Source organism: Protobothrops mucrosquamatus, unplaced genomic scaffold, assembly GCF_001527695.2.
Source record: "Protobothrops mucrosquamatus isolate PMUCROS unplaced genomic scaffold, P.Mucros_1.0 scaffold142, whole genome shotgun sequence".
Classification (NCBI taxonomy): domain Eukaryota; kingdom Metazoa; phylum Chordata; class Lepidosauria; order Squamata; family Viperidae; genus Protobothrops; species Protobothrops mucrosquamatus.
Genome location: NW_015386508.1, coordinates 862,408 through 876,239, shown reverse-complemented (window position 1 = coordinate 876,239; position 13,832 = coordinate 862,408). Strand labels below are relative to the sequence as shown.

At 36.7% G+C, this 13,832-nt stretch overlaps 1 protein-coding gene across 1 annotated transcript in view; it reads right to left on the bottom strand.

Annotated features, from left to right (window-relative positions):
- The window catches only part of ACADM (acyl-CoA dehydrogenase medium chain), a 14,675-nt gene extending 3,297 nt beyond the window's left edge, over positions 1 to 11,378 (bottom strand). The window contains exons 1-10 of the mRNA XM_015813217.1: positions 11,297 to 11,378; positions 6,067 to 6,163; positions 5,075 to 5,172; positions 4,896 to 4,965; positions 3,823 to 3,923; positions 3,641 to 3,721; positions 2,396 to 2,526; positions 1,630 to 1,738; positions 1,028 to 1,168; positions 853 to 948 (exon numbers count right to left, since the gene is read on the bottom strand). Coding sequence (XP_015668703.1) covers positions 853 to 948; positions 1,028 to 1,168; positions 1,630 to 1,738; positions 2,396 to 2,526; positions 3,641 to 3,721; positions 3,823 to 3,923; positions 4,896 to 4,965; positions 5,075 to 5,172; positions 6,067 to 6,163; positions 11,297 to 11,320 — 948 coding nt within the window. The 5' untranslated portion in view covers positions 11,321 to 11,378. The remainder of the gene's footprint in view (positions 1 to 852; positions 949 to 1,027; positions 1,169 to 1,629; positions 1,739 to 2,395; positions 2,527 to 3,640; positions 3,722 to 3,822; positions 3,924 to 4,895; positions 4,966 to 5,074; positions 5,173 to 6,066; positions 6,164 to 11,296) is intronic.
- Between the last annotated feature and the right edge of the window lie 2,454 nt (positions 11,379 to 13,832).

Sequence of the window (13,832 nt, the reverse complement as noted above, 5' to 3'; positions counted from 1 at the left end):
GTCGGGAGACACCTGAGGCCTTGCCAAAGAGGAGGGTCCTGGAGAGGGAGGCCTGGCCATCTCTCCTTCATGTTCGGAGCCTTCTTCCTCCGATAAGAGGGGCTCACAAGACGGAGCCACAACAACAGCGAGCACAAAACAAATATATATATGACTCTGTAAAGGGGTAGTAGTCTGTGTCCTACTGGGATGTTGTATTACAACTCTAACCATCTTTAATCATTGGCCACAGTTGCTGAAGACCAACAATTTACCTACCACCATTTCAGATGGAACATATGATGTAACATATGACAGTATCAGCAGTAGGTATACAATACATTGGTCTAGTATCTTAAGTAACAAGTGGAGCCATTTAAAAAAAAAATTATGACACACAAGAGTCTCTTCATTTACAGTAAGTGGAGTCTGGTAAGATCAACAGAATATTTTGTTATTATGACTTTAATATGACTTTTGTTTTATTGAAAATTTTCAAATATAGGACTCTATAAGCATTCTGTGGAAGTTTTTTTTTTTAAACTTACTTCCTACAAATTACGAACATTCAAATATGTGCTTCCATTAGCAGGAACAATTTCACTCTCTACACCAGTATTTCCCAACTTTGGCAATTTTAGCTTCATTTCCTAGAGTTCCTAATGCTGGCTGGGGAATTCTGGGAGTTGAAGCCTCCATAGCTTAAAGTTGCCAAGGTTGAAAAATATTGCTCTACCTATACTCAAAACCTGCAAGATGATACAGGGTCAGAAACGGGGCAAGAAAAAACGAAAGTCTAATTGAGCTTAAAGTTAGTAACGAAATATTTGATTTCAAACCATATTACAAATCTGTAGTTGGAATTTCACATACCTCTGCAATGACCTTCCCAAAGGTTTTTCTTTCTATAGCATATTTTGTAGCTTCATCCAAAGCTCTCTGTGCTAATCCAACAGCACCAGCTGCTACCTGTAGATCAGTAATAAATATTACTAAGCAAAAATTCTACAATTAGAATTCCTTTTTCAAATGTACTTTGAATACTTACTGGAGGCCTTGTTTTATCAAATGCTCCCATGGCAATTTTAAAGCCAGCTCCTTCACCCATAAGTACATTTTCTTTGGGTATTCTTACATCCTCAAAAACAATCCCTCTCGTATCTGAACAGCGCTGGCCCATGTTAAGCTCCTGAAAAAGAATTTAATTTGATCAATAATTACTATTGATACTCTATTTTTAATTCAACAATACTAAAGTAGGTTCATCAGAAAAGTAAGATTAAAACCTGTTCCACCTACAGCGTATTAGCTCTTGCACACATATTAAAAATAAATTTAATAAAGATTTTTAGAAATCAGTTTTGGGCCTATATTTGGTGGCAATGTCACAAAGCTCAGCAATTTAGAAAAATGATTTATAACAGAATGGAACAAATTCCAAAAGCTTAATGTCCTTTCCAACTATTATTTTTATTACATTTCACTAAACCTTATATTCCCACAAATAATACTCTTTAGCTTTATAAAAGATAACTACTGCAAGAATACTTTATACTTTTTATTGTATATATTTTATAGCCCACGATTTCTTAACTACTAACTAAGAAGAGCCAATACCAAATCTTTAAAATTAGCATTAAAATGTTCTACCTTTCTTCCAATGTGTATTCCAGGGCTGTCAGCTTCCACAATAAATCCTGTAAAAGCTTTACTTGCAGGAGCTTTTGGATCAGGATTGGAACGTGCCAATAAAAAATACCTAGTTGGAACATACCCAAACCATAATATTAGCTTTTCAAATTTGCTCCCAGGCCATCAGAAACTATTAACTGTCTCGTAGCTTTCTTATAACTTATAAAATACCAATCACACATTTCTCATGAGCAGATAGAACAGTCTTATAGCATAATTCTTTGTTTTTATTTGGACCTTAACATGATTTTGATTCTAAATTTCAATTCACACATAAAACTAGATATATCAGTATTATACACTGATTCTGGATGAAAGAATGATTTCATCTCTACAAATTTATCTTCTTTTTAGGCCACACTCATTTACTGAATTCTTTTCTTCTTCTTTTTTCCTAAAGAAATTAATGACTTATGATCTAGAATGAGGGAAGTGCGGTAGTACTATTGGCCAAATGAATGGGATAAAAATTGGTATCTAATAATACCACACCATTCAGGTTCAAACCTTCTATTGCTTGGTTATAGAATGATACAAGTGTGATATAAGAATGAAAATACTGTTCAAAAATTGTTTTTGCACATTTAAATTATGTAAATTATGACCACCACTGTACTGAAAATATAAAGATATAGTAGGATCTTCTACACATCTCCTGAAAAAAATGTTAGGGACATACTATATAACTGAGCCTTATTTAAATAGCTTAAATAAATTGCTATACCAATTAGCCTTGCCACCATTGGTGATCCACATTTTTTGTCCATTAATAATATATTCATCTCCTTTCCTTTCAGCTCTTGTCTTTATACCTGCTACATCAGAGCCTGCACCAGGTTCTGTTACACAATATGCCTTAAAAAAGAAAATGCAAAACATCAAATTACAAACTATACAATACTGCACATACTAAAATGTAATGAAATGAAGATTAAATCCAGCCATCCCACGTGAACATGATACGAAATCATCAGTAAGTTAGTTAACTTTCATTATAACTTTTATTGATAAAGAAATGAATAACTTAAAATTATGAAAAGTATGTTGTATTTTAAATTGTGGAAAACTACTGAGAATATGAAGAGATCTTAATGAAACATCACTGTTTTATTGGTGTTTATATTGCTTTATTCATCAAAAAGGTAGATACCAATTCATATTTACATTCTTGCGAATATGCAGAACCATCATATGAATTCTATACCCTGCAACCATTAAAAATATATATCAGTGATGGCAAACTTTTTAGAGACCGAGTGCCCAAACTGCAACCCAAAACCCACTTATTTATCGCAAAGTGCTAGGGCTGCATCAGCATTGTGGTGCCCTCAGGTGGGGCGGGGGGCATAGCTCACTGGGTGGACGTGGCTGCAGTGGTCACAGCAGACTGGGTGAGCATGGCCGGGGCCAGTCCCTCACCATCTCCGGGGCATCCCCAGGGAGGCCAACGCTGCTTGCTTGCTCACTTCCTACCCTGTCACTTCCAAACGCTACATGCTCGCAACTCTGGTGAACTCTGCTGGGGCAACGGTGCGTGCCCACAGAGAGAGCTCTGAGTGCCGCCTCTGGCACCTGTGCCATAGGTTTGCCACCACTGCTATATATATAGTTTATATATATATAACTATACTGAACCAAGATCACAAAGTGCCTATTTTATCACTGACCCATCTAATTTTAGACATTACTGAGCCTAAATGAACAATTGCTGTTTCTACTTTGTATAAACACAATAGCTGTTCATTTAAGTTGAGTACTCTAGTTATTACAGCAAGATATGACTTCATGGTCACATAAATATTTTTATTACTATTAAATTATGTTGTTAAAGTTCAATGTATTACTCTGTTTATTATATGATAATATAATTAATATAATAAAATTAATATAATATAATAATATAGATTTGTAGATTTCTATCACAAAGGAAATCAAAATACCACTTTATCAATATTGCAAAAATACTTACACACATTAAGGGTTCTTCAGTCATTCTTCCTAAATATTTTTTCTGCTGTTGCTCATTTCCTGCAATTATGACTGGCATTTGCTGTAACAAAAAAGTTTATTGTTTAATACACGGGATGACATAGCTTAATGCCAATGTTAAAGTAATGTAAATAATGAATAAAATTAAAGCAAAACACTTACACCTAGGGAATTTGCCTCAATAGCTGTCTGAACTCCTGTACATCCATAAGCCAATTCTTCAGTAATAAGGCAGGTATCAAAAGTACCAAGGTTAAGACCACCTACAAAAATTGTTTTGGACAACAAATAATTCCACACAAATAAATGTTATGTCACAAAGTTATTTTATGTTCTATTGCACCATCTCCTATTTAGTGATGCAAGCCATTCCAGCAACTTAAGCAAAATGGCTGCTGAGTGAACAAGTGAGAGAGAAAACTGAAAAATTCCTGGTTGCTGCTGGTTAGTCAGATAAAGTTACTCTGTGTCTGATCCATATTTTTCTCCTTTTTTTGCCCCCCTTGCAGAGTGGGGCAATTGCTTAACCAAGCTATCTTTTCCTGAGCTGCTTTTCCTTGCAGTCCAGAACTTCCCTAAAATGTGTTAACAAGCTCAACTCTGACTTTAATTAGGTGATTAGAACTCTTACTGCTGCCTGAAACTCACTAGACATTAATCAGTTTCACACTGAAGCCTTTTGTTGTCAGGCCATGAAATTTGACCATAGAGGTATACATTGAGCAGAAAATGATTTTTATTACTGTTTATGTATTTGCAAACTGTATTTGTAAATGGTCATTAGTCACTAAACAAGGAGCGGCTGTACACTAACTGTACAGATATGCTAATATGATGTATTCTAAATATTGCCGTCCACACACACACAAGATAAGACATTTAATTCTATTTAATTTGGATTTAAAAAAAGATTTATTATATACTATCTTTTAGTTGCAAATCTTTCCAACTTAAATACAGTATCAAAGAATATCATGAATACTTTTCTATAGAAAATCTAGTGTAAATAATTGTAGCAGGAGAGAAACAGTTTGAGCTCAACAGAATATCATTCAGTGAGGTCGATTCACATGTTTACATATCATCTAGATTCTATATGACTTATTTCTTCAAGATATGTTCTTATCTCATATATTCAAAATCAGATTGGATTGTAATATCCTTAGTATTGTTATTGCTTGTAAATATATTTCACTATTTATTTGGTTTTATAGCTTACAAAGTACTTTACTTACCACAACTTTCTGGTATGTGTGAATTCATCAAACCAAGCTCCCATGCCCTTTTAATGATAGGAACAGGATACTAAAAAAGGAAATAGATATGAAAAGCGTTATGTATAGAGCCTCTGCTTAGAGAGTCTTATTCATTGAAATTTTAAACATGGTATTTCCCTACTATTTATTGTATCTACCTCTCCAGTTCTGTCATAGTGAGAAGCAACAGGTATGATTTCTTCTCTAGCAAATTTACGAGCTGTAGCTTGAAATTCTTTCTGTTCATCAGTAAGTTCTAGAAAACAAGATTTCAAGTCCCCAGACATGCATAAAAAATTAGTAGGACATGACATATTTATTTCATTTTTTAAAAAAATCCTACCTTTACTTCTTTAGAAGTAACTCAAGGTAACAAACATACATAATACTCCTTTCTTCTCCTACTTTCCCCAAAACAATACCCTGTAAAGTGAATTGGGCTGAGAGAGAGAGTAATTGGCCCAAGATCACCCAGGTGGCTTTCATGCCTAAGGCAGGACTAGAATTGGGTAAATGTGCAGACTAATCTACATTAAATTCTTTCTTCACTGTCACCCTTAACTATATACATCCGTATCCCATCTACTAAAATATACATCTACTATTTTTCTTCATCCATAATATCGATGCAAAAGTCATGTGAAAAGCAGTTACACATATATGGAAATATGTATGCTCCAATGTTAAACTTTAAAGGAACATGTGTTAGGATTTTGCCTCACAAAGCAATTGTCCAAAAAGGAAGTATAATTTTGAAAGATTTCAAGTAATTCAGGAAATGTATAATAATCTTTCATTACAAATGGTTCCACTCTATATAGAAACTGCAAATGCTTAACAAGCTGCAGTAGATCATGCACATTAGGGAGTGCAGGTGAATAAAATGTCCAGAAAGGAATATATTTGATCTTTATGTCTTCACAATTTATCTTATCTAAATATTCTAATCTTTTCTTCCTAGACTGAGGTATGTTTCGTAAGAAAAACATGGATGTATCTGAATATGCCTGCATATGCTCATATACTATATAGCAAATATGCTCACATACTATATAAAAAATAATGACAAACAAATCCATTTAGATTTATAATACTAGAATCTGCCAATTCAAGGCCTTCACAAGAAGCATTATGGAGTATTTTTACATACCAAAGCTATAACCAGCAGCAGATTTGCTTTTTGGTGATGTTGCAGCAGCATGACTGGATTGTGCTCTCAAGCCACAAGCAACGATGCTTCGCACAACCTGAAATTTAATGTAGAAAAAGAACCAAGTGTCACAGCTTTCAATAAATGTTCCAAACTTTATTACCAATGCATAAACATTGCAAGGATATAGAGCCCAACACATTTTACGAAATACAATTTTTGCCCAGAGATGGTTAAAAATCTCATGTGTCAATTATTATTAAACTTATAAATAATATAAATATAATCTAAAGTAAAAAAAGAATATAAAAAGTATTTTGTTTTAATGTTAAAAAGAGTACAAAACATTACTGTTTCGACTACTGTCTAAAAAGATGAAGTATTCATTCTTTAAAATACAGTGGTTTCTTTATCTACAACTTACAGTGTAATGACTGTAACAGCCACTATGTAGGCCAAACAGGCAGAAGCTAACAGACAGCATTCCTGAGTATCAATTGGCAGTTAGAAGACATGATGCAAAGTCCTTAATCGAAAAATGCCAGGGAATTCTTGGAAACTTGGCATATAAACAAATCAGCCATCAATACAGGTAGTTCTCAGCTTACAACCATTTATTTAGCAATCATTCAAAGTTATGACAATGCTGAAAGAAGTAACGTACGACCAGTCCTTGAACATACGATTGTCACGGTGTCCCTGCAATCACATGATCATGATTTGGGGGCTTGGCAACCGACATGTATTCATGATGGTTGCAGCATCCTGAGAACACATGATACCACTTGCAATCTTTGCAGCAGGCTTTCAAGAAGGAAAATCAACGTGGGAAACCAGATTCACTTAACTGCATAACTCACTTAATAACTGACTCACTTAATGATCACATTGCTTAATGACAGAAGTTCCGGTCCTAATTCTAGTCGTAAGTTGAGGACATTCTGTAGTCACAGAAAGCACATTTACATACCATTCTAAAGAGACAATTAAAAAAAAGCTAAGAAGGAAACAAAAAGAATACATCTTTTCCAGCAAAGATAAACAAGAATTTATATCAGACAAATAATACCCTAATTAAGGAACCAAGGAGAAAAACTACACTCCCAGGGCAAGCTAGTAAACAAGGAACAAATACCACATCCAGTAGCACTAATGTTACCTCATGTTACTCTTCATTGCAGTCATTAATGAAATATCTGCAGACAACTAGGCTCAGAGAGCTTCAAGGACTCTAAATGCTGACTCTTTGGGTTTTTTTTGATGGCTCACAGTAGTTGTAGTTACTTTGTTTGTAACTGTGACCCAGCAAAGTCAAAATAAATGTTTTACTAATTATTGCTTCATAGTGTTGAAGGAAAAATCTTCATCAGGGTCCAGTCCAAGCCGGGAATAAACAAAATAGAGACTGCTTTAGAAAGAAGGTTGCAACTGACCACATGTAGCAGGGGGTGGTGGGCTTTTATATCTTCTGGGGCTCTTGAGGTTGTTTTCTGTTCCTGTTTGAGGCTTTGTATTTCCTGTGTCATGTACTTTGACCTGAGTCTGAGTGTGCCCCTTTGGCATTGGTGGATTAATTCTATTATGTCCTGTTTGGGTGGGGTATGTAGATTTTAGGGATCTTTGTCTTCCTAATCTCATAGTTTCTAACTTCCTGGCCCCAACCTTCCTGAATGGATTATTGAATTTGCATTTCTAAAAGCTGGTCTCTGTTTAGGAGCTGGGGCTGATTTCTGGGGGCTGGTTTCTGTCTTTTTTAAAAAGATCTTCTCCATTATTCCTTTGGGAAAATATATTCTGCCTTTTTAATATTTACCAAAATATTTCTTTCTCTGGATTCTTCCCACAATAGCATATAAAAATTCTATAAGCCTAGTAATTTAAAGTCAATAGATGTGACTTAAAAAGACCAAACTTAAAAACAACTTTTTGTGCTAATGCTAAAAAGGGGAGGAAGAAAGTATTAAACAATTGCAGTTATACAATAGTTAAGATAAATAAGAAAGGAATTTTTAACAAAATCAAACAGAAAAAAATCAAGCAAAATTGTTAAGAAAAAAGAATCTTAAAAGAGGGAATTTTATGGAAAAGGTTCCTCAAAAATTCAGTTATGATAAATCAACATAAGAAACTGCAATATTATTTGAGTTACTTGACAGTAAGAGGGGCGGCATAGAAATTAAATAAATAAAAAATATTTTATTAGCAGGAAATACTAAGGCATATACATCTTAATAAGAATCAAATGGAAAGAAAAAAAAATACAAATGAAATATAAGATATAGGAGCTGTGGTGGCACAGTGGTTAGAATGCAGTATTGCAGGCTGACTCTGCCCACTGCCAGGAGTTCGATCCTGACTGGCTCAAAGTTGACTCTGCCTTCCATCCTTCTGAGGTTGGTAAAATGAGGACCCAGATTGTTGGGGGAAATATGCTGTCTCTGTAAATTGCTTAGAGCAGGGGTGTCAAACTGCCGGCCTGCGGGCCGGATGCGTCATGCCAAAACCACACCCACCCCATTGCCGGCAATTGAAAAGAGTTGTGATACATCGCGACACGTCACATGATGTTGCGAGTTTAACACCCCTGGCTTAGAGAATGCTGTAAAGCAGCGTTCCCCAACCTTTCTGGCTCTGTGGACCTGCAGAAACATTGGTGGCAGTGATGAGGGGGCAGGGGATGGTTGCGCATGTGCACCACTTTCACAAACACAGCTGTGCGTGCACATATGTGCACATGCTCACCCAACACTTCTGCAGTCCGGTTCTGAATGGGCTGCAACCTGGTACAGGGCCATAAACCGGGGATTGGGGACCCTTGCTGTAAAGCAGTAGTTCCCAACCTGGGGTGCTCGCACCCCCTGGGGGTGTGAGGCAATATTTCAGGAGGTGTAAAAACTTGGGTTTTCAAAATTATAGTGTATATGCATAATTCGTTGCCATTAGTTCGAACTTTTATAAGGTGTGCGAGAATATATCAGAAGTGTTCTAGAGCTGCAGGGTATAGAAAAGGTTGGGAGCCGCTGCTGTAAACCATTATGAAGCAATATGTAAGTCTAAGTGCTACTCATATATAAGTAAACCAAAAGTAAAAATAATAATTTAATGAGCAAAAAATTAAGTACATTAACTCACAGCTTGCAATAAAGACTGCAAAACAATGCCAGCATTTGAGATGAACAAGATAATTTGAGCGAAAATAATTATTACCCCTTACATATTAAATATGAAATAATAATGTTATGCATCTGAAATGTTAATAAGAATGAAGGAACTCAACAGAAAGTCAAATGCATTATTTTAGACCAGAGATCTTTTCATATCAGCTACCAAAGCCTCATTTTACGTTTTTACAGCTTGGGAGTAATCAATTTCATTCCCTAAGGCTACAAAATGTTTCCCAAAATTGGCCTCGGCTTAATTATTTTTCTATGGATAGACAGCTAAGCAGAAATATGCAAGCCTACGTGAATTTAAATGTATAGCTTGTCTTTGAATCCAGCCTTAGTATATAAATTGTAAATTAAATGGCAAGTGAAGGACAAACCTAAACTACTTAACGTATAATGCACAATTAACTCAATAAAAAATGAATACATAGAAGCAAAGAGACCATGAAAAAGAACAAAAATAGGTCTTAGGAGAGTTGCAAATGAGTCGCTGGAACATCTAAAGTACAATATTAACTAGAAAGCAAAAACTTTTTATTAATGCTTGTTACTGGTTACAAAAACCATTTATATTTGTAATTTGACATTTATATAGCAGACCTTTGATATCTTGTTTTGCAAGATTTGGAATGATTTCTTGTGGCACTTTTTGTTTTTTAAAAAAACAACCAGATTGCTCATAAGTGTCACCAGATTCCATTACTATCACAATAGTTGTTTGGACCATTCTATTGTGCCTTATTCCATGTTCCAGTTTTTCTTATGGCAAATAATTTATTTTTCAAATTCACAATAATTGTTTTGTTTTCTAAATCTTTGCACATGAAGACAAAAATCTAATTTCCTGGGATTTCCTAGGAGAAAATTAAATCATGCAACAGGAATGCTGACAGTAATATACTAATTAAATTATGTTCTACTTTCACAACATTGATATATTGTTCTGTTCAGAACATTTTAGCCTACATTTAACAAGTATAATAACATCATGCAAAATGTCTGACGATTCTTCATATTATATTAGGATCAGTACTGACTACCACAAACCCTAAGAACTTTCAAATTATATATGATAAGTATTTCAAATAATTTCTAGAGAAATATTTTTACATAAGTTTGCAGTTATTTATTTTGAATAATGGTCTCCCTTGTTATAATATATACTTGTCATTTACATTTTTAAACTCCACAAAAAGGCTGCCAGTTCCTGTGACCACCTGTATGAAATAAAATAATGCAGCATTGCTGCTATGCAGGAGAAAAACTTTGTACAACATACAACCAATGCGCCAATTGACAAAAATTAGCTTTTAAAATAAAATCTTAAAAACACTTTTAATTTTACCCGGGACCAGGTAATTTTTCGATGTAGAAATACATTTTTAGATAAAAGCTTTGCTTAGATAAAGCAAGACATCTTTACAATTCAGAGACTAAGATAGTTTCTGAACTATCCAGGACTACCTGGATTAATTTCACATATACTAGGAAGTAACGGAAGCGATGGCAAGTTGGCAATGGCAAACAGTACTATTATTTTTGCTGTGCCAACAGACTTGGCCTATCTGCTTCGGGAAGTCCATCCTAGATGTTCAGATTTAAAAGAAAGAGGGGGAATTTTTTTTGGGAGGGGGGGAAAGAAGCAAAAACAACGGGAGTGTTTTTGGAAACGCTTTACCCGGGTGGACAGAACGGGGGCGACAGATAGGCGACCTTTGGCATACTTGGATACGATATCCCGTAATTTTGCAAAAAAACAAAACCAAACCAAAAAATCCCCGATCTTTCCTCCCGCAATTCACTACCGATGATTGTCATCTTGCGGGCTGCAGTCGAGATCCTTCCTTTGGCGACCCTCCTCTTCAATCCCTGAACTTTTCCTCTGGCAGAGACAACCCAAGCCTGTTCCACCCCAGCATTAACCCAGGCGGCTGTCCCCAAATCCTGCAAACGGAGGCACCCTCCAGCAAAGCAGGGGCGTGCCAGAAAGGCCGGCCGAAGTCCCCCCCTCCCCGATGGCTTCCGCGGCCCCCGTTTCCCGCCTTGGCCAGCTTTCTTCTCACCCGGCAGGCCCTCAGTGCAGCCATGACAAAGCCTTTCCTGTTCTCTTCCTCAGCGAACCTGACAGGTCGTGACTGAACTTCACACGGACGAAACGCCAAAGCCTAGACCCGCCTCCCGCGGGGGGCGGGTGAGGTTGGCTTCTCCGAGGCCCCGGACGGCTGAAGCGAAGGAGTAGGAAGGCTGGCTGGCTGGTTTGGGGGACGGGGCGGGGCGCTGCTATTGAATTGCTTGCCGTGTTGATGAACTGCGAGGGAGTCGGCCTCGTTTTTAGCGCCGCGGGATGCGCGGATCCAAGCGCGAGGGGTTAGTTTGTGGTTCGGTGCGCTGGGCAGACCGAATGAGTAAAGCGCGACGAAGCTTTAATCTAGGAACCCGGCTTAGTCTGGTTTTTAGTTTCACGGCAACACCGGGATGCATCCGAACGGCGATCGGAAGGAAAGAAGGAAGGAAGGATTTGATGCCTTAGGAGTGTGAAGTTCTTGCATCTGGACTGACTGCACTTTATGCCAATCCGCGATCATTTGTTTTGCATGGATTCCCATCGCTGCAGTTTTGCTGAAGCAGCCCAAAGGCTTCCTTCTGCCACCGGGCTAAGGTACAGTAAACACGTAGTTTGGGTTGGGATTTATTCTGGGAACCTAGTCAATAAATTGGGTCTTAGGCCGCAAAGAATTGAACCTAGTTAGTTGGTTCTTACTCAATAAACCATGTTGGAATCTTGTACCTAGAAGGGGAAGATAGACACTTACTATTTTATTTATTTAATTTAAATAGCTGCCCATGTCACTTGCATGTGACTCTTTCATGGCATACACGACTAAAAAGCACTAAATGATCAGTGTAATTTTCCATTAAACAGTAAACCACAATTACAAAAGAAAAGAGTGCAATCTTATGCCAGCCATTTAAAGGGCTTCATGCTTCCATGGGATGCCCAGGCCTAATAGCAAAGCCATGTTTTGAAGGCCTTCTCAAAGACCAAAAAGGTTTGGGCCAACCTCAGGGATGTGTGTGAGTGTGTCCTAAGGGGCAAGGCCATGGCAGAAAAAACTCTCAACTTGGGCATGAAGCTCCTTTGCTGATGCGATCTGACATATACGGTACCTCTCCGATCTGACATATACCTCTCCTGCCGGACCTGATGGGATGGGTGAATGTAGTTGGGGCAAGGAGATCCTTCAAATGTAACAAATATAATAAGTATTCATCAATTATGGGCAACTTCGTGCAGATGCTAAAATGGTACATCTCAAAATAGATATAATCCACATAGATTTTGTCATAATACCAGTGTTTGTACAACATGCTTACCAATGCTTAGTCATGATTTATTCTCTGTATTGTGGATTTCTTGGAACAGAGGCACTCTGTTTCTGTCTTGACATACTGAACCATAAGAGTTACTACAGGTAGCCATCAGCTTACATCTATTCATTCAGAGTTACAGCAACACTGAAAAAATGAACATATGACCAATCCTCAAAGCTCCAGCCACAGTACCCCATGTAGTCATGTGACACAATTCAATGCAGGGAGCTATGATTATGATTGTCATATGCAACTTTCCCTTCCTACTTCTACAAGCAAAGTCAAAGTCCTGTATGGCATTGTGCTCCCAACTCTACGGCCTTCTCACATATGTTGGAATGGCCAACCACCATTGTAAGCCATGATGTAACAATACATGTGGTAACAAAAGTCTGTTATTTTGTTGCGGGCTACCATATTTGAACTGCAGAAATCTTAACCACCGCTATATGGAAGGAAAGCCTTATCATCTAGTCAAGATTTCCATAAGCCAGATATGGTAGCTCTAATTTTGCTAACTTTAGCAATGCTAAGGACATACATTATTTTCAGGATTTGGGCTTCCAGATCCTTTATGAATATAGCAGTGGTCAGGGGACTGAAAAGATCATATAAATTCTGAACAGTGCTAAAAAAATATGTTCAAAATACTGCTTCAAATGCTGGTAAGGTGATGCTTAAGATTTTGTTAGTCCAGACTTCAGCAGCACTTGAAATGAAAATCACCAGATGTATAAGCTGAATTCCAGAGTGGCAAGGTCATCCAATATCACATTGCTACTATCCAGTGGATAATGGAAAAAGCAAATTCCAAAACGATGCCTATTTTTTGTTACATTGATTATAAAACTGCTTTTGATTTTGTACACCACAGTTAATTATGAATATGTTTTAAAACATGGTTATACTCTTGTCTGCCTATTCAAGAATTTTTGGGATGACTAGGAAGCAAAAGTTAGAGTAGAATATGGAACAACTAAATAATTGGGCTTCATAATTGGGTGAGCCAAATTGTAAACTGTTATTTATTTATTTAACTTAAATGGAGAACATATCTCAAGAAATGTTAGATTAGATCAGAAAAGACAGAAATTGGTATTCAATTTTCCAAGAAAAACATCAAAAACTTCAGATATGCTGATGATACTTTTTTAATGGTTGGAAATGAGGAAGACCTAAGAAATTCTTGTTGCAAGTGAATTAAAGAATGTAAATCTATTCTGCTAC